General features: G+C 35.3%; 1 protein-coding gene across 8 annotated transcripts in view; it reads left to right on the forward strand.

Annotated features, from left to right (window-relative positions):
- The window catches only part of HDAC9 (histone deacetylase 9), a 941976-nt gene that overhangs the window by 681948 nt on the left and 238899 nt on the right, over nucleotides 1–21129 (forward strand). For all 8 annotated transcript variants that reach the window (XM_017890061.1, XM_017890068.1, XM_017890066.1 and 5 more), the window contains 2 exons: nucleotides 6605–6738; nucleotides 19750–19870. In XM_017890061.1, coding sequence (XP_017745550.1) covers nucleotides 6605–6738; nucleotides 19750–19870 — 255 coding nt within the window. The remainder of the gene's footprint in view (nucleotides 1–6604; nucleotides 6739–19749; nucleotides 19871–21129) is intronic.

Raw genomic sequence — 21129 nt, forward strand, 5'->3', positions numbered from 1 at the left:
GTATTGGGGTGGGAGTTACCCGATTTTCCAGGTGTTGTGTGTCTCAGTTCCCCTGGCTAGGAAAAGGGATACCCTTCCCCCTTGCGCTTCCCAGGTGAGGGGATGCCTCGCCCTGCTTCAGCTCTGGCTTGTCAGGCTGCAGCAACTGACCAGCACCGATTGTCCGGCACTCCCTAGTGAGATGACCCCAGTACCTCAGTTGAAGATGCAGAAATCACCGGTCTTCTGTGTCGCTCGCGCTGGGAGTTGGAGACTGGAGCTGTTCCTATTCGGCCATCTTGCTCTGCCCCCAGTAAATTAATTTTTAATTAAGGTATGCACATTGGTTTCTTTGACACAATGATTCCACCCTTCATAGGTTATGGTATAATGTAAACATAACTTTTACATGCATAAGCAAACCAAAAAACTCATGTGACCTGCTTTATTGTGATATTTGCTTTATTTGGATGATTTGGAATCAAACCAGCAATATGTCCCAGGTATTCCTGTATTTGGTTAGTCAGATTTCCTCCTCAGAAGCAATTACAACTTTTTGTTTGGTTATTTTTTTTCTGACCACTCTATTTTCATCTTATTATGTACATCTAGTAGTCCTTTCCTTTATATTCTGGAGACTTCTCAAGTTTGTATTCAACAGCACTGATCCGGCTTTCTGAAATGTAAATTCCTTTCTTTATAGCCTCCAGTATAGATTTTAATTTTGCTACTCTTTAATTTCCTTGCAATCCCTGTTTATCATATCCAGTTTTATTTTTATTCATTCTATTGTCTTTTTAATTTAGTTTTATCTCTGCCTTTATTTAGCTTTGGTTTCTGATGTTATAGGGCCAGTGCCTTTTGATATTTGAAGAGAACAAAACATTTTCTAAAATCTTATTTTGCTTCCTATAGTAAATCATGTTCACTGAACTAAGCAGTATGAATGATATTTCCTTCATAATATCTGTAGTATATTCTCAAAGGCCCTGTTTTTTTTTCTCACTCATTCTTGAATGTAGAAAAATATTTCCAGATATTTTGCCAGCACATGTGTAGTGAATTGTGTTTGGCTTCACTTTTTGCCAACTTACATGCTGGTTGACTCTCCTTCCTGGCTTTACAGTTAAATGGCAACACTTAATCTAATTCCTAGGCCTTAACATTCATATAGTGTTAGTTGGAAGGCTTATGTTGAGAATTTTTTGTACCTACTTCCTTTCTAGCTGTCTGATACTCTGTTAAGATGACTTACGTGAAACAAACAAACAAACAAACACAAAGCTGTAAGGTTTAGAAAATGCTTCTTACCTAGTGAGAGGTACGCTTTATTAATTTTTTTAAACAGAATTTTTAGACATTATATCATTTGCTTGCCGAAAGCATCAAGTTTCACAAATAATTTAAAAACTGTACTGTTTGGTACTTTGAGTTATGTGTTCTGAGTTGTACGTTCTTGTTAAAAAACGTTACGGACAGTAATTGAGTCACTGGACTCCAGCCTGGGTGACAGAGCAAGACTCCATCTCAAAAAAAAAAAAAAATTACAAATAGTAAAATATAAACTGCACTCCAACCTAGGTGACAGAGTGAGAATCTGTCCCCAAAAAACATAAAATAAAAAAATTAAAATTAAAATATTAAAAAAGAAATTTTAAAAATAAGACAACATAAGTCTTATGGATAGATTAGCATTATGGATAGAAACAGTAACAGTTGCTATGTGTGTGATTTGAAGATCATTAGAAATCAACCTTATTTCAGAAGTTTCTTTTATCTTTTTTAGTAATTCTACCATTTGCAGATCATTCCGTCTTTTTAAAAAAAGTTTTGCTTTTAGGAGATCTTCTTTGATTCTCTAACCTCACAAGTTTTTTCTTTAGCAGAGTTTTCAAAAGTGTCATATTTTTCTCACTTCTACTGCTAGATTTTTTTTTTGAGACGGAGTTTTGCCCTTGTTACCCAGGCTGCAGTGCAATGGCGCAATCTCAGCTCACTGCAACCTCCACCTCCCAGGCTCAAGCGATTCTCCTGCCTCAGCTGCCTGAGTAGCTGGGATTACAGGCATATGCCACCACGCCCGGCTAAGTTTTTGTATTTTTAGTAGAGACGGGGTTTCTCCATGTTGGTCAGGCTTGTCTCGAACTCCTGACCTCTGGTGATCTGCCTGCCTTGGTCTCCCAAAGTGCTGGGATTACAGGTGTGAGCCACTGCACCCGGCCTTTACTACTAGATTTTAAGTTAAATGTAGTAAAATGAAGCTGCTAGAATCTAGAACATGGTAAGCATTCAATAATTTTCTACTGATTCTGCATCTTCCAGGAGGATGCCATGTCATATATATAAATATATATATGTACTGTGCTAGTCCTTTGTCCTGTCCCTTGCCCTAGAAGGAGTTTAATAAGTGTTGTTTAGCAAACACCTTGGGAAGGTGTGAAACCTCAGGTAGTTCCCAGAAATGCAATGTGAAATTGAATGTTAGGAACTAGAAATCAGGATCAATAATTTTAGTCTAAATATTCTGAACTCAGCTTTTTTTATAGACAAGATAAGTTGTCTATAAAGACTCTATAGACTCAGGCTAACAGGTCTTACTAGACTGAGTATAAATTTGAGGACATAAATAGAGTATATGGCTAAAAAATGACAACTACATGCAATAAAGAAGAAAAGATACTATACTCGATGCTACAAATACATTATCTGATTTAATAAGACTGAGAGACAGAGAAAGCACAATTCCAAGTTTATCTAAAAAACTTATCAAGAAATTTTAAGGATTTCTTGTAAAAAATATGTATATATACACATATTTTCAACATATATACATATATGTGGAAAACAAACTATTGTTTAAAATGCAAGTAAATATTTTAAGACTCTTTTGTTTATTTTTCAAATCCTAATTTTAACTCTTGTCCCACTGATCAGGAGAAAAATTAATTAATCTATTGGCTTATGTTATATTGCAAATGGTAATCAGTGAGCCAGAAAGGGTCAAACAGAAGTAGAATTCCATATGAATTGCAAAGAGAAGAGCAGGCTTATTTCTCACCCTGTAAGTCCATGTTTCTGAGAAGCCAAAGAGAGAGAATGAAAGAGGAAAGGAATGGAGAGGAAAGGAATGGAGATGAAAGATGAGGTTAAAGTTTCATTTTGCAGCCTACCTGTTAACACCTCAGTGATACGTCATTAGAATGACTCAGTGGAAGTTTGGGGTTCCAGATTGTATATATTTCCCTTTAAATTCAAATGGCTTTCCAAGAGCCTCTGGACTTTGAATTATAATCTCCAGGTACCTGGCAATAATTCCCAGCTACCATAACCTGTTTCACAATTTTTTTTTCTTGGCAGTGGATTATGGGGAAAATGTCAATAAAAGGGGGAAACATTACTATGGAGGTAAGCTTAGATATGTCAAGAGATGAAATAGTGAAAAAGTTAAGCAATGTAACGATTAGAATCTCTACTCTTGAAGAATATTTTTCTTCTTCTTCTTCTTTTTTTTTTTCCAGATACAAGTTCTCACCCTGTGGCCCAGGCGTGAGTGCAGTGGCTCAATAACTGCTCACTGCCACATTGACGTCCTGGGCTCAAGCAATTCTCCCACCAGCAGTAGGCACACCACCATTCCTGGCTAGTTTTTAAAAATTTTTGTTGAGACAGTGTCTCCCTATGTTTTTCAGGCTGTTTTCAAATTCCTGGGCTCAAGCAATCCTCCTGCCTCAGCCTTCCAAAGTACTAGGCTTACAGGTGTGGGACACCATACCTGGCCAAAAATATATTTTCAAAATGAGGCAGATGTTATACTTTTTGTTTCCATATTCTTATTCAACTATCAGTTTTTATTTATGAAACTATAGCTGAAAAAATGTTAAACAGTTCTTCTTATATGATAGTAACTCATAAATACTTGATATCTTTAAATTGTGAAGACATGTCTTACGCATCTTTGTATTTTAAATGTTATTCTTCCTTCCTGCTTGCCTGCTTCCTTATCTGCCTTCCTTGATGTCGTCCTTCTGACTTTATTTAAAAATATTTATCCATATCGGACTTTATGCAAAACATAAAAAGAGGACTTTGTGAAATTGCATGTAGAAATATAAAGCTGAGTAAAATAAATGCCCATATTAGAAGCACTTAGGGTAGGAAGATAAGGGACATAAAATAAAAGGTAGAAGATTAGACAAGACTACTCTTCAGGAATCCAAGGAGATCCACCAATTAGATTCATTGAGGAAAGCTTTACAGTGGAAATATCTGAACTATTTTTGGGATATATTCATTCATTTATGGTTTTCATTCACTCATTAAAAAATATTTTTGAGGATCTGCTTTATTTAAGCATGTTGATGGCCACTGAAATTTCAGAGGTAAAAATACAACTATAATCTGTGCTCTCAAAGATCTCACCGTCTAGTGAAGAAAATATACAATTAACAAAGTTATACAACAATGATATAATTGTGACGAATGCTTGAAGGAGACCCAGAGGATGCTAAGAGAGCATACAGTAGGAGACCTAATCTAGAGATCTCAGGGTATGCTTGGTAGAGGAGGTGACATTAAAAACAGCCTTGAAGAGTGAAAAAAAATTAGCCAAATGAGGACTGGAGTTATGGAGGTCAAGAAGGAAGAATTTCTGGCATAGAGGGAATGGCATGTATGAATATCACAAGGCTGCTAGCATTTTGATCTTTTTGAGGAAAGGAAGGAAGGCCTTTGTAGGCAAAACAGAGAACAAAAGAGGGAGGGATATGAAATGAAGCTGGAAAGATGGGGAGGGGCATATTTATGCTGGCCTGGAGGAATTTCAGTCTCTTCAGTGAAGGCCCTGAAGGATTTAAACAGAAGTGGCCACTGCTGTATGGCAAATGGAAAAGAGTGAAAGTCAGGTTGTGTGTTACAAGGCAATCTCAGGAGTCCAGATTAAAGATAATAAAACCTTGAATTGCATATGGTTTTGGCAGTGGAGATAAGGAGAGTGAGTGATTCAAGATCTGTTTTGGAGGGAAAACAGACACTGCTTTGGTTCATTGGAGGTGGGGGCGTCAAGGGGACATTAAGGTTTCTTGTATGAACAATGGCAGTTCTTGATGTCTTTTGTAAACATGAGTAGTGTTGTGTGTGGTTTAAGATCATGAATTAAAAATCAGAGACATTTTCACTTTATGTAAACTATGAGACAACTAAGTGGAGATTTCAGATGGGTCATTCAATGGGTAAGTGTGCAAGTAAGCTGCTCGTAAGGGAGGTCAGTCCTGAGGAAGAAAATGTGAGAATCAGGGGAAGATGGATGGAGTTTGAAGCCATTTGAGTCCTAAGAATAGATATTATTTGGAATAGTAAAATTATGTTTTTTTCTTAGACGTAATTTTTACCACATGGTTTCAAAATGCGTGTGCCATTCTTCTGCATTATTTTAGTACACTCAAGGAAAAATATTTTCTTCTCTTGACTAACATTTCTTTAACACAATAATGTAAGCCAAAAGGAGAATAAAATGTATTTAATTAAACTTCCTTTACAGCATAAATTACTTGTGCTTATCTATTCCTGAAGATTTTTTTTTTTTTGGTTGTTGTTGTAAAATTTCTTATAATGGGTATTCTTGCCATCTACAAATAAACTTCAATGGTCATTTATTGGAAGACATTTGATTTGTTAAATAATTTCTTATGTCAGGCAATTTTGCAAGTAACATGTTTCCACCTCAAGGAATAGGTTTTTGGGTAGAAATCTTCTTTAAATGAGCCAGAGTTATAATTATCATCTAACTTGTTACTTTAAAAAGTCCTATTTTAAGTTCTGCTAATAATTCGTTTTATCATGTTATTATAAAATCTTTCCCATCATAAGGCCTGCCTGAAAATGAAATATGCTAATACCTGATAATTTAAAAGAAGATTGTATTCATTAGTATCTGTATAATCTCTAGTAGTGGCATTGTAATTTACATTTATTTTTTAAAAGAAACACTTTAAATGCCCCACAATATTATAAGATCTACAACATCCATATTGGTTACATAATGACATAAATTATGGTAAGAAACAGAAATAAACAAAGAAACTGTTTTTGAACAGCCTTGAAGAAATTACTAAACAGGATAGGCAAACAGTGGGAAAATCCTCCATTTTATTACAAAAATGAAACCGCGAACTAAAGTCAGGCTACAATTACTCGTGAAAGATGTAAAGAGCCAGCTCATTTTGTGGCTCCAATGGTGTGGTGAAATTAAAACCTCTGCTGAATTAAATTATCTGCCTAAAAACAATTCATAATGATTTAAAATACTTGTAAGATTACAATATATATATATATATATTTTTTAATCTGACGTGTCTTAAAATGTCATCATCTTCATCACTTTACAGATTTACTAAACTAGGTTCTCTGTACTGGTTAATGAATGAGTTCATGTTTTTGCATAAGTATCCAGATAGACAGGACTAAATAGTTCTTATGTGCTCCTGAGAATTTGTTACGTATTATTTCCCCCTTTGTTAAGTTTATTTTAAAAATAATGACTTTTTTGGAGTTATCGTATTATCTCCTAACATGTGTCATTTTCTTGTATCATTACTCAATCTTGTGCTGTATTTCCCTTGTCTTGAAGGAATTGCCTATGACCCCTTGATGCTGAAACACCAGTGCGTTTGTGGCAATTCCACCACCCACCCTGAACATGCTGGACGAATACAGAGTATCTGGTCACGACTGCAAGAAACTGGGCTGCTAAATAAATGTGAGGTAATCCAGAATTGGACACACTCTTTTACTTACTTAAATAAATCATGTAAAGAGGCCAGTATTCATTTGGGGAGTAATAGAAAAATATTAACCATATAGTGCAAACACCATGATTGATGAACCATCATAGATTCAAGTAGCACAGAGCTTACCACCTGACTCTGGGCGGGGCACACTGTAAGTACTTGGTCAGTGTTGATGAGCTGAGCAGCTGTCTGATGTGTGTGTTCCAATGTTGCAGTATTATTACATACACATGGTAGCACTGTTTGCAAATAGACGTTATTTATTGAGTTGATCTTCTGAGAAACCCTTTGCTAAGTAATTATTATTTTTGGTTATAAACTAAACTTTGAATTTAGAGTTTTGCCACATGGAAATGAATAGATTTAAAATATTAACTGTCCTCTTACCACTAAAAGTGATTTCTTTTTATCGAAATGATTAATGTGTTTATAACTTGATGAAGGGATTTGAATACTTTCATTTTATCATTATTTCTTTAAACTTATTTCAGTAGATGCCTGGTGAATACCATTTTATTTGGAAAATACATCTTTTATGCTTTCAAAGGTTAAAACAACAGTCATATCAATTCAGAAAGGCTCCCAATGTCAAATGTGCAAAATATGTGACTACCAGCTGCCATTTGATTTAGTTGCTATAAATGTCCATTGTTGTCTGAAATCCAGTAACCTTCTGCATTTGAATCTAAGGTATTTTTAAAAGAAAAATGCCCTCCATGGGTTTTCTCACATTATTTTAACATTTACTAATTACTTCTTTTACTGGGTCTCTGTTAGGTTCTAAACATAATTCAAGTACTGGAATTATAAAATGTCACAAGACAATTATGGTCCCAAAATGTAGTCAACAAAATTCCTATTCAAATTCTACTTAGGTTGAAACTGAGTCTGTAAAATATTTTACTTGAATTAGAAATGCCAAAGCAGACAGAATTTTTCCACAGGTCAAGTGCACTTGCCTACATATGACCGTGTGAGTTACATCAGTCTGATCCCTTTCCTCTGCAAACTACTAAAAATAATTGACTTTTGACGATGTAAAGCCATTCATTCAGTTTGTTCATTTCTATGGATAAAAAATTTTCTTTATGGATTGTTTCCTTTAAAGGGTGGATAATATATTCTATGTTACAAGGGAAATTAATTGGTTTTTAAAAACATAAAATCATTGGTAGTGTCTTATGGATCATTCAGTAGTTGAGATTGTGAATGAATATATCATAACACTATGTACAGATTTAGTCTCATGTTTTATTACATATTTATGATAGAATTATCAAATAGTTTTCATATTTAAAGCTCTGCTTTTGATTAAATGTATCCTTTACCTGGAAACCCCAAAGTGAAGGAAGATGAGCTAGATTTATTTATCTGGTCCTTTCCTGAGTGTGAGTCTATTATTCATTTTTTTGCCAGTGGCGTTCACATTGTATGGCAGAAGGCTTTCATACTCTGGTCAATTTTAGAGTTATCTTTAAGGATTTCATGTTTCTGATAATGCCATTTGGAGACCAAACCATTCTCTTTTCTACACAATCCCAGATGGAGTCCATAAAGTAGACCAGCAAGGAGAATTCTTTGTGGTAGGCTAGTCTTAAAAAATGCATTTACTCATGTGAACGTTCCCGTCTCACCTTTTCATCTGCTCTGCAATTTTCCTGTGCTTTTGCCAGCTGAGACATTGCTGCTTACATTTTTTTCACATTCACATTTGTGTTATATCCTGCAGCAGCTGGCCCGGTCCCAACTACTTCAAATTGTCAGTGGCTGATCACAGCCTTCAAATGCATTGTTAGATAGTGGTATTCCTAAAACCTATTACCTGAAGGAGAACTGTTTATGAAAAGAACAGAGTATAGAAATAAATGGAATTTGGTATGATTCACACTGGTCTAAAAATTCAAAAGTCTATTATCCTTTTCTGGTTAGTCTTCTTTTTCAATTGCTTATATACATTACATTATTTTAGTTCTTTATTATTCAAAATGTTACAATTCAGTTTGCATAGCACTGGCCAATGTAATATCAGACACAAGGTGAGATGTCAGAAACACTATCATGCAACTATGGGCTTGAGGATAATAGTCTCCTTAGTAATACTCAGTCACAAAATTAACAAATAATACACTCACAAGCCCAGATCAGCAGATTTGCACTTAATTAAGATCAAGCACAAACATCATATCCAAAACATTGCAACAATGCAAGTAGAATCTACTTTTCCTGACATAGTTTGCTGGCAGTTCACCAGGTGTTTGCTTTCTTAAGTGAAGATTTTGTTGCCTATATTATTTATCATTATATATGATAATGCTCCTACATTATCAAAACTCCCATATGAGCAAAGAAATTATTGCCTATATAAATTTATTTACTTTATGAAATTATGAGATGCTAACCTAAACCAAAACATGAAATGGAATTTCTAAAACCACTAACAATTAATTCACTTTTAAGATGCCTAGGAATTTTATGTCCCTCTGCCCATGTATGAATGATATTAGAAAAATTCATAATTAAATTTTAGACATTATTAACAAGTGTTATCCTTTTGTAGAGACATTTTGTTCAATATAAGATAAAACATAGAACTAAAAGGAAAACATGATTTTCATAACTTATTTTCTCTTCCTGATTGTTTTTACCAGAAGAGTAGGGGAGTAAATAAAAATGGAACACACAGAGATTATTCCAAACCAGGTAACCCTCCTCAGAAATAGTAGAATCTTACCTAGTGCTCTCCCAAGTCCATTTTTTTTTTTTTTTTTTTTTTTTTTGCTAAACACAATGGAAGCAATTGATATATGTTCCTTGTAGATTTCTTCTAATATTTTTGATTTGACTAAGTCTATATGCAAATATTTTACTGTTATTAAGCCATCTTACAAAGATGCTAAACTTTCTATTTCATGCCAAATTGTTTTCAAAATGTGAATGCTGTGAAAAATACAACACAAATTTATCAATGAATATTTTAGCAATTTGCCACATGTCTTAAGAATCAGAGTTGCTGAAGAATCAGGAGAAAAGCACACCATGGAGGCATGTGATCTGTGTGCGTGGTGGGTGTTTAGGCTAGTAGAAAGAGCAAGAAGGGTCCTACCCAAAAGGCTACCTGGTTAGTGTTTCTGAGCCTTCTAAAGGAATCAAAGATAATGATAGTATCTGCCCACTGGAGTTCACTTACTCACTCCAGAGAGAAAGTTGGGTCCCAGCTCAGGTGTGAGTAACTTATTTATCAAGATACCCCAAGGACCCAAATAAAGAGAATCAAGGCTCAAGGGCATTACTTCTAAATACGCTAGAAGAGGCTATCAGGAAGTTAAACTTTAGTTCCTTTGCCTAGTATTGTCTAAAACATGCTAACATGAGGAGGTATAATCTCTGCTAACTGGGACTCCAGGGATTTGAGTACCAGGCCGGATGTCTTAGGTTATCATTTTCTCCTAAGCAGTAAGAACAATTTCCTCCCTTTGTTGTGGGAAATAAGAACTCGAAAAAGAGGATTTATTAGATTCCACAGGAAAGGGTATTATCAAATAGGAATATAATGCATACAACCTGGGTCAGTGCATTGTTTTTCAGTATCCAGATAGTCATCTGCCATCTTTGGGAACTATTTTCCCACCAGATCCGTGTGGCCACTCTTGGTGAGAAGGAGATCTTGAATGTTGGCGTATTTCAGAATCATCTGAGGGGATGGTAAAACACAGATTGCTGAGCTCTAAACTCAGAATTTCTAATTCAGTAAGTCTGGAGTGGGGTCCAAGAATCTGTATTACTAACATGTGTCTGGGTGATTCTGATACTGTTGACCTGGACGTCACACATTGAGAACAGTGATGTATCCATTCAATGATGTTTATCAAGAATTTGAGTTTTCCAGGCATCTTTCTTAGGAGTAGAAGATATAATACTGAGTAGAAAATATACATCCCCTGTCTTCAAGAAGGTTACTATCTGGTGTGATCAGCAGGCATTAATTAAACAATCATACAAGTAAATACACAATTACAAATTTCAAAGGGGTTTTGAGTCATTCATTTTATGTTGCTGTGATTTTGAAGACTCTTATTGATTGTGCTTGAGAAAGAAAAAAATGAGGAAGATCATGGTCAGTTGCCTCTATAGTCTTGACAGCATCTGTGGGACCCTGTGACCAAGAGACAGGGGAGGTAATGTTACATGTGAGAGTGTGAAGAGGAAAACATACCAGATCTTGCAAGGAAAAACTTGCCCTCTTTGTGTTTTCATTTGTGTTCTTTGTTTATTGGGGTTACTATTTGACCAGGACAAAAAATGAGAAATCTCAATTCTGCTGACATACAGAGAAGAGTCAGCTTTCCTCAACCAACAGAGCAGTCAATTTTACAATTAATGAAATAAAAAATGACATAATAGAAAAGATTAGCAATTTGAAAACACTAAAAGGATTCGTTCATTTCCAAACAGTAGGTTGATCCACAGATCAAACTTTTGGTTTATGTCAATTCATTTAGCAATGTTGCAAATTAATCAAAATGTATTCTCTCAAAGATGATCATTCAATATTAGAGTTGACCTTAGTTTTGCCATTAGTTATATGTGTGCTTTTGTCAAACCATTTAACTTTACTGTTCTTTGGTTTTCCTATGTTTAGATGAGGGTGTTAGGCAAGATATTTGCTAGGATCTCTTACAGCTGTAATACCGTCTGACACTGGAATTGTTAAGCAGCTCTTTTGGAACTTAACACTCTCTTTGGTTAAGAGTAGACTAAATTTTTAGAATGTTTCAATAAACATATTGCTCTTAGTTTGTAAGTTATAGTGTAAATTGGCTCTGCTTGCTAATCCTGATTAGTAGCCAGAGAAAACATTAGTCCTCATTATATTAGATTGCAGTGGTTACATGGGTTAACTTTTTTTGGCATGACGTGGCACTGTTTTTAATAAGTTGAGGCAGTTAGTAGTCCTTCATGCCAATACCATTTAATTTTTTCCCCTACTGAATCATTCATACTGAGTTCAGTGATTTTGTTGGGAGCGAACAGCAAAACCAGCAGCTTTCTTATCACCATGAGAAATGGAACTGGAGGGGTTATTTGGTGTCGCCTTCAGAAACAAACTATTTGATTAGGTAGCTGGGTTTCTAAGATGTGCGTGCTCCTGAAGAAAAGAAATGTGCTCTTCTGTGGTCAAAAAAAAATTGTGGAGGTTGATCCATCATCTGTTAGAAATGCACTTGCAGTTGTTTCTTCCAGAAATGCTCATGACTCCCAGCCCCACCAAACCACCCACAGACATTTGCTTGCTCTCACATTTGTTTTGAGAATAATAACATTTTATAATGCTTTTGTTGGATTACACACTATGTGGAATTTGCACTGCCTTTTTGTGACTAATATTGAATAACTTTGCTTCGCTTAATTCATAAGTAAAAACCATAGGCAACATACTGTGCTGAAATGTTTAACTCGTTTATTCAAGCGCCAACACAAAGTAATTACAAAACAATTCTGGGACACAAATCCAAGCTACTGTTGTCCCTTCAGGGACTTCTCGGCAGTTCCAATGAGAAAAGTGGAGAACAAGTTTAGTGCAGAATCTTATGATGCTAAGAAGCGGAGATTCTAGCATATCTTCTTGCACACATAGGTGACTTTAAAATACCTCTTTGTTTTAAATCAAATCTAAGTAAGGAAATACATTCATCTGTGGTGAAACACTTTGGAATGTGCAGGTTTTCTGACATCAAGACTGCAAAGCACTGAAAACTGACAGTTAATGGAAATTCAATTAAACATTTGTTTTGTAGAGTAGTCTAACTAGATGGCAGCACGTAACAGTGTACTGTTTTGCTTAGTTTGCAAAAAAAAAAAAAATATGTGTTTGTGTCTTAGAATCTAACCACAAAACAGAGAGAAACTCAAACAGGGAGCCCTGTGAATTGTCTCTAAAGGATATGGCAGTCTTGGGAAGAAGAACAAGTGATCTAGATTTGATAAGTAAACCAGGCTACCTTGTCATTGTTCTAAAAGATATTTGTATATCACAGAGGGGACCCAGGCAGATAAATATACCAAAACTAATTGTACAGCTTGTAGTCAAATGATTTAGAATTTCTTTTAAAAATGTCTGCTAAACAGAAAGAATTAATGTGGAAAACAACCAACAAAAGGAAATAAGAGAGGCTGTTCTTCTGAGTCCATTTGGAAAGTAATATAGAGCATCTGAAACAGCGGCATTAAAGCTTATTAATAAAAAGAGTTACATAATTTTCAGTCATATGAAACTGCAGTTTTTGAGTAACAAAAAAAACATGTTGGAAGTTTGTTTCATACATGATGACCAGTTTAAAAAAGCAAAGCTTTAAATTCAACCATTAAAATATTTATTTATAATTTTAAAAGAATAACTGCAATGTAGGGGTTCAGTTGCATAAAGAATTGTGAAAATTGAGCAGTTAGATTAAGGGATAACATTTTTTCTTGCTTTCTGGTGAGGACAGTGATTTGAAATAGGTGGAAGTAAAACTTAAAAAAAATAGAGAGTATATATGCTTGTCACCATTTCAGAGCTTTATTATTGAAATGGGATTTGCTGTTTTCTGAAGTGCTTTAGAAATGGCTCTATGTCCTAAAATACTTTAAAATAAGTCATAGTGACTGAATCAAGCAGTATTAAGACATATGAAAGGCACTTAACATTTTGAAGATAGATAATTGTTTACTCACCAACCTTCTGTCCACCAACCAAATATTTTAACCATTCCATAGACCCAAGTGTTGGTCAGTGCAGTATCAGTATCTTGCACTCACTTACGAGCCGTAAGTATGGACAGCTCCCTCTAACATGTGGTTCTTGACCTACACTACCCATTAGAATCCCCTGGGTGGTTGGAAACATCTGGGTGCCCGAACTGCACCCAGACAAAGGTAATAAGGTAGGACCCAGGCATCAGTACTTTCTAAACTTCCCCAGTTGATTCCAAGGTGCAGCCAATGTTAAGAACTACTGAAACAGAAACACAACTTCTTAATGTAATCTTAACAAGATAGAGACAAATAGGCAAGTGAATCAAATATTTGGAGATGGGAAAGTAACAGAAGTAAGCATTAACCTGAGAAACAAAGATGACACTAACTCACAAGTGTCGTACATAATTTTCAAAAAATATTTAAAGTGTTTGTTATTTTGAAGTTGTTACAGGATAGGAATATGAGCTGTGAAAATTCTCTTATTTTCAATTATGATTAAACTTATAAGAAGTGAGCATCACGGAATAGCTGGACTCCTTTTGAAAATCCTTATTCAGGTTTCCTCTTTGGCCTCAACTTCAGTAATTTATCATTGCAATTATTTTATTTGCTTGCCTAAGGTAAATGCATAAATCAAAGCGAAGAATATTTTATTACATTTCTATGGTGTATAAGGTTATTTCACATAGAATCCTATCATCTTAAGGCTAAAAATGAGCTTTGACATAATTTAGTCAAACATCTTTATGTTCATAGATGAAGAAACAAAGGCCCGCAGAGATATCTCATAGCTGACTATAAGCACATTAAGGACACGTGAGAGTCAGGACCAGAAGTCAAGGCTCCCAAGTTGCAATTCTCTTTTTTACCATGTGACCCACAGAAAGGACCAAAAGCCTGTTAGGCCACCTGCCTGCTTAATTGCCTCCTTCCTTCTTTCACTCCCCCACCTTTTTTATGAGAGAAACTCTGAGAAGTACATGTTATTACACTAGGAGGGTAGTATGGAAGATCATGCAGTTGCAGGGGCAGTTAAAAACCATTTTTATTTCACATTTTAAGAAACAGTTGGTTGGAGCATTTTAAAACTCCAGTAGTTGTGCTTAGACATAAGCAATGAGATCAGATTTTTATGTTTTTTTTTTTTTTTTTTTTTAGAAAAAAAATACATCCAAAAAAATCAATAAGACTATGAATTGGCTCATTAAATATTAAGTATGGTATTTGTGGCAGAGTGTAACTTTGACAGTAAGAGGTCATTTACAATTCTTTATTTTCTTTATTTTTTCAACCTATGAATTTCTTTAGCCCTGGATTTTTGGAGAAAATAAATAAAACACATCCCTTTATTTAGGGACAATGGATGAAATATTTTCAGAAAATGAGATATTTCAGTGGAAATTCTTGCCTAGTATGTCACCACTTTGAAAATGATTAAAGAAAATAGAGTTTTCCCCAATGGAGGCAGGTACTTTGACTTGTCAAATTTAAGTTGGACATTTTCTCTTAGTTTGGAACTGCCACAAAATGAGCCCTTTCATGTCCTCAATAATACCAAACCAATGCAATCCATCTGTTCTGCTAAATTATTTCTCGTTCTCTAACCAAAGGCACTGCTTTTTCATGCATTTTATCATGATTTTATGCCCTTTATTATATTTTACAAAAGGTTCTGATTCCTCCAGGGCCAATGAGAACTGATTAGGACACTGGCCTCAATCCAGGCTTTGAACACAGGAGGGAAAGGAATAGAACTGTTTCCTTTTTTCCCTGCTCCTTGGCAGAAAAAAATATGAATCTATACCGTGTGTGTGCTCTGTGTGTGGGTGGGTGTGGGTAGGCTGCATTTTATCCTGTCACAGTATGACTTTGTAGATCATGTTCAGAACATTTCTTCTATAATCAGGTTGCATTAACGGGCTTTGTTTCAGAAAGACTATTTCTTTAAGAAAGAACCATGGTGTGTTGTGAGACTCAACGATATGGTCATTTTAAATGACTTTGGTCAAACTTCCAACCTGCATATGACTGTTTAGGGCTCTGAACTAAACATGATGATATTCCCAAGCACAGAGTAAGCGCTCAGTGAATATAGCTCCTTTTCAGACTCTCAGGGAAGAAACTAAGTGTGCATCACAGGGAATGATAATGTAACAATGAACACAGTCCTACCTCACAACTTTTTTTATTAAGAAGGTGACAAAAGCTACGAGGTTCCATTCCTAGGCCTGTGTTGGTAATGCATTTAAGACCTGTATTGACTCCAAGTGAGACATCTCCAGATGAAATCCATTCCTTATTTGCATTGAGTGCCCAAATATGCTCAGAATTCTTAAAAAAACTTTTTGGGCAGACTATTATAGATAACTTTACATAGATATCCTGCAGACCAAGTATCTCTGAGAACAGAAATTAGTACTCCCTAAATTAAGATTATTAGAGCACTTTAGCCTATTTTTTGACTCATTATGCTATTGACCTTTGACTCAAGAGAGCATTGAGAGAGAGAAATGAAATAATAAAGGGTACGCAGGAAGTAGAAAATATGAGAAAGGATTAAGTGGGAATATCTATATTTAAGCCTACACAAATAAAAGACTAAATTACTGATGGTAATACCAGAAAATGGGAACTGGTAAAGATCTCAACATGAAAGAAAAAGTTGAATGTGACAAATTTAAGGCATTTTTACAAGTGAAGCAAAGCGGAATTACTCCAGGAGATCCTACATGTTAAGGAATAAAGAAAGCTGTTGCTCTTTCAGAATTTTCAGCTTAGTCATCCACCAAGTTCTTCTAGCAGTGTCTCTGTGAGATGCAAATTTCAAAACATGCTTTTTCCAGATCCTATCTACAGGTAGAAACATTTTTTTTTTTTTGGTACTGAATTAGTTTTCACTGCTCTCTTTCTGTAGAAACATGTGCACTGTTTGTGGGCTGTTCTCTAGCAGCCAAAGAAGCAGAAGGTAATTGCCAAGAATAAGTACTTCCTTATATTTAGTGAAATTATTTTAAAAATATTTATAATAATAATAAGAGCCAGTGTGAAATAGTTGCTTAGAGTCAAAAGAAAGAATAACAAGAAGGAGAAAAAGATAAATCAAAGTGAAAACACAGTAATAGTGGTACATTTTAATGGCAAGGATGGGGCCTAGAGTATAACTAGCAGAGAAAACTGTTAGAATAAGTCAATGCTAGATAGCTGGATCAAATGCTCTGTCTTTACTGTTAGTTGACTGATCTTACACAAGGGAATGACCGATTCAGCAGGTTTCCTCTTATCAGGGGTCCCCAAACCCTGGGCCACAGACCATTAGTGGTCCATGGCCTGTAAGGAACCAGGCTGCACAGCAGGAGGTGAGTGGCAGGTGGGAGAGTGAAGCTTCATCTGTATTTTCAGCTGCTCCATGTTGCTTACATCACCATCTGAGCCTTGCCTCCTGTCAGATCAGCAGTGACATTAGATTCTCATAGGAGCGCTAACCCTATTGTGAACTGTGCATGTGAGGGATCCAGGTTGAGCACTCCTTATGAGAATCGAATGCCTCATGATCTGTTAATCTCCTATCACCCCCAAATGGGACCATCTAGTTGCAGGAAAGCAAGCTTAGGGCTCCCACTGATTCTACATTATGATGAGTTGTATAATTATTTCATTACATATTGAAATGTAATAATAATAGAAATAAAGTGCACAATAAACGTAATGTGCTTGAATCACCTCGAAGCCATCTCCCCCATTTTTTTGTCTTCCACGAAGGTGGTCGCTGGTGCCAAAAAGATTGGAAACCACTGTTCTTATGACTTACTAGCACTTCAGCTACTGTCAATTACAGTGAATCTTGTTAGCAGATTAGTGTTCAAATCTGTGATTGAGCTGGAATTCAGCTAGAATCAGTGGGATTGTGGGAGAATAAGAAAAGGTGTTGGACAAGCATAGAGTGCATGGTATGCAAATTTACATGACTAGTGTATGAACACATCAAGATATACTTATCGTTAATGGTATTTAATGTTATACCAGAGGTAAAAATTTAATTTATAGATGAAAAGAATCTTTATAGAAATGAAGAAAGGGGAAAAAAATCAAAGAAAGTTTATGATAGTCATCAAAACATGGGTCTGATCATTAGCTGCAGAACTGACATTGTTTAAGACACTAATGTTTCACTGTATGAGCGTATATGATGTTAGTGGCTATGGATTTCAAAGACCCATAGAAAGAAGAGCTCGAAGCCCTCTTATTTCATGGTGTTCATTATTCTGCCAGACTAGGATTGGTTGCCACATTTTGTTTTCCAATGCCCTGCTCAGTCCAACTTTAGATGACTCAAACCATTATTTGTCTTGAGGGAGTCTCCACTCCGTGAAATCTCACAGTTAAAACGTTTCCCTTTAATGTTGCCTTCGAATTTGCTTATGCTTATTTTGTCTCTTTACATGTCATCCTACTTCTTTGGTTGTTCTGGTCTTCCGTAAACTTTCCCATATTGAATGTCTCCCAGCAACCCACTTGGTTCAAGATGTTTTCTTATCAATCAGAAAGATGGCTGACCAGAAGGCCATCATTAAATTTTTCTTAGTCTTCAGCATCAGACTTCTGATCTTACCCACCTGGAATAATTTCTCTAAATCATATTTTTCTTTTTCTAGTAATTTGAATTGGGTTAGACAGTGCTGAATGATGAATGATACCATCAAAAACAGAACTTCAATGATATACAAAGAAAGTTCCATAAGTATTTGTGAGTTTATTTAGCACGTAAAGGCAAGTATTAATGAGATTTTACTTTAATCACTCCCTTCCTGTTACCCCTGCAGACCCCCACCATTCCTCCCTCACTGTGACCTGATCATTTATTTTCAATGACAAGCACAGCTCTGCCTCCTGCCCAGTAAATGCTGAGGGATTGTCAGATATTGAAGTTTTCCTGGCCTGCCCCTTCAGTGAACCACATATCAACATTGAAGAGTCTGGCAGCAGCTGCATCACCTTAAACTAGGGAGGCTGAATGTGGAATTGTCCTCATCCTGAGGTGTTGTCACCTGATGTTTCCAGGTTACCTGGTGGTTCCTTGGTCAGGAACATGAAAGGACAGTATTCCCTGAACAGATTTTCCTTGAATTTCACTGTTGTTCTGTACTTAAATATTAACTTACAGCTGCCTTGTGGTGATATATATTTTTAAGTGAAATATTAACACCATCTCTGTAATACTAGAAAGCACAGCGATTTCCAAAAGTTAAGGCTAATTAACTTCGTGTACCAGCACAATATTTATCAGGCTCACAGATGTGCCAACTGAGGAATGTAGCCAGAAAGAACACTTTGCGTATTGGATAATTGAGGTTTGACCTAATGAACAGTTTTGCCTACGTTAAAGGGCTATAATTGGTTAGATGGAGTGAAAGTCTCTGCCTAGCCCGTTTGTAAAAAATTGATGGAGTCTAGAGTGTTTCAAACAGTGTCTGATTGAACAGCAGGTTTTGTTTTTGTTTAATTTCCAATCTGTCAGAGACTAATACTCTTATTAAAAATGTTAAAAATGAAATATGGCAAAAGTGGAATAAATATTGAAGAGGTTCAAGATTATAGTAGATTCAAAAGACATAAAAATATTGTCAAATTGCCATAACAGTTTCTAAATATTGATCTGAATTTCTGTACTGACCTCACTGCAGACCATTAATAAACAGATATTGACCTGTTATTGATCCCGTGGGACACAGTTTGAGGAACATTGGTTTAAACTAATACTACTGTGAGGTGCACACATGGGAAGTGATTAGCATATCTGTGATCATCAAGTTCATTAAAATAAAATGGTATGTATTTATGTCCTTGAAGAAGGAATAAGGAATGTGTTCTAATAATTTATTTGGGTAAGTGTAAAATAAGATTGTAATAAATTTAATTATTAGCTAAATAGTAGCCCCTATCACTTTTTAAGCTGATACTTTACAAAAGAGTTATCTATTAATTTCTGTGTTAAAGCTTTCTCTTCCATGCCAAATAAGAATATACTTTATGTCAGTTGCCCATTTAAGCATAAGCAATCTGTTGGATCTGAACCTTCCATACACTCATTTTTCAAATATTATTATGGTATTTTACTAAGCAAATCAGTGTCACATTCCTACATGATGAAATTCAGCCCATTATTAATCATCTTAAATGTGACTTGGGGTCTCATTTTCTTCTAAATGTTGTCAGTGGAGTACTGTTGGCTTCTGCTGTTTTCTTTCAGCGAATTCAAGGTCGAAAAGCCAGCCTGGAGGAAATACAGCTTGTTCATTCTGAACATCACTCACTGTTGTATGGCACCAACCCCCTGGACGGACAGAAGCTGGACCCCAGGATACTCCTAGGTCTGTACGGGCCTCCACTGTACTGGGAACAGCACATTCCAGCACTATCATTAGTCAATGCTGGTGTCAGTTCAAAATACTTGGCAAGTAGTGCAACAAAAAATCAGTTTTTCCAACAGCTTTGCTCTGTGGAATGAGTCATTTGCAATAGAAGCCATTGTAGATTAAGAAAACCCTGCGTTAGAAAATGACAATGTAGGTTCCATGATGTTTACTTTAAAATGAACCTTCATTTGAATAACATTTGTACAATGTGTTTTTGCATATAGAAAAAAAACTGCATTGCTGAATTTGTTTGTCATGTTTTCAAGCTAAAAGAAGAAATGATTTTTACATGCTTTATGCAAATTTCTCTTCACCGTTCCCATTTCTTCTTTATCTTTCAGTTCGTTGTTCTATGACCTTAAGAAACAAAGGAAACAGTACAACTTATATTAAGTGAAAACTCAATACTACTATGCCTATCACAATACATTTTATAGCAAGATTTCAAATCTATTTATTGCCTTACCTTTGGAATTAAATGATACATTAAATGCAAAGCTAGAAAACTAATAAATAGTTTTTTGTTAATGTATGACTTTTTGAAAGTTTATCATCAGATTTTAAAATAAAATTTATGTTGCAGAACTTCATATAAGCTTTATAGGAGTGATAGAAACAACAGGTTTCTGGAAGAAAAACGAGTGATAAACCTTATTTTAGCTGAAATGATAATATTGTTTTATTAACTTTTTATAAGTGAATAACACTATCTAACATTGGCAATAGATGCTAACGGGATCATGTTTTAAATGTTTTAACTAAAAAAGACGTTTCAGGAGTTTTTCCTTCAAATAAATATATTGTGTCAGCACTAAATTATTGAACTCTTTCACCTAATTCAATGTTATTTCAAAATTGTTTTATGTTAACTGGTCCTAAGCAATTTGAAAGTAAGTAGATAACATATAGTAGGTAGGTATCTTGGAAAGCAATTGTAAGGAAGAATTAACAGTTACTCATTATAACACTTACAATATACCTTTTTAAACAAGTGGCAAACATCTCTAAGTTTATGACATGCAGGCATATGAGTGAGCATAAATATGCCCACACATGTGTGTAACAGTATACGTAGCAGTAGCTTGGGGAGAAGTAAGACCAAAGGGGAATACATAAAGATTATCCAATTTTTAGAAAGTACATTGCTAATATTTGATGATAAAAATAATATATACTATCGAATTAACATGTATTAATATGAATACAAATAAATC

Source organism: Rhinopithecus bieti, unplaced genomic scaffold, assembly GCF_001698545.2.
Source record: "Rhinopithecus bieti isolate Rb0 unplaced genomic scaffold, ASM169854v2 scaffold_19861, whole genome shotgun sequence".
NCBI lineage: Eukaryota > Metazoa > Chordata > Mammalia > Primates > Cercopithecidae > Rhinopithecus > Rhinopithecus bieti.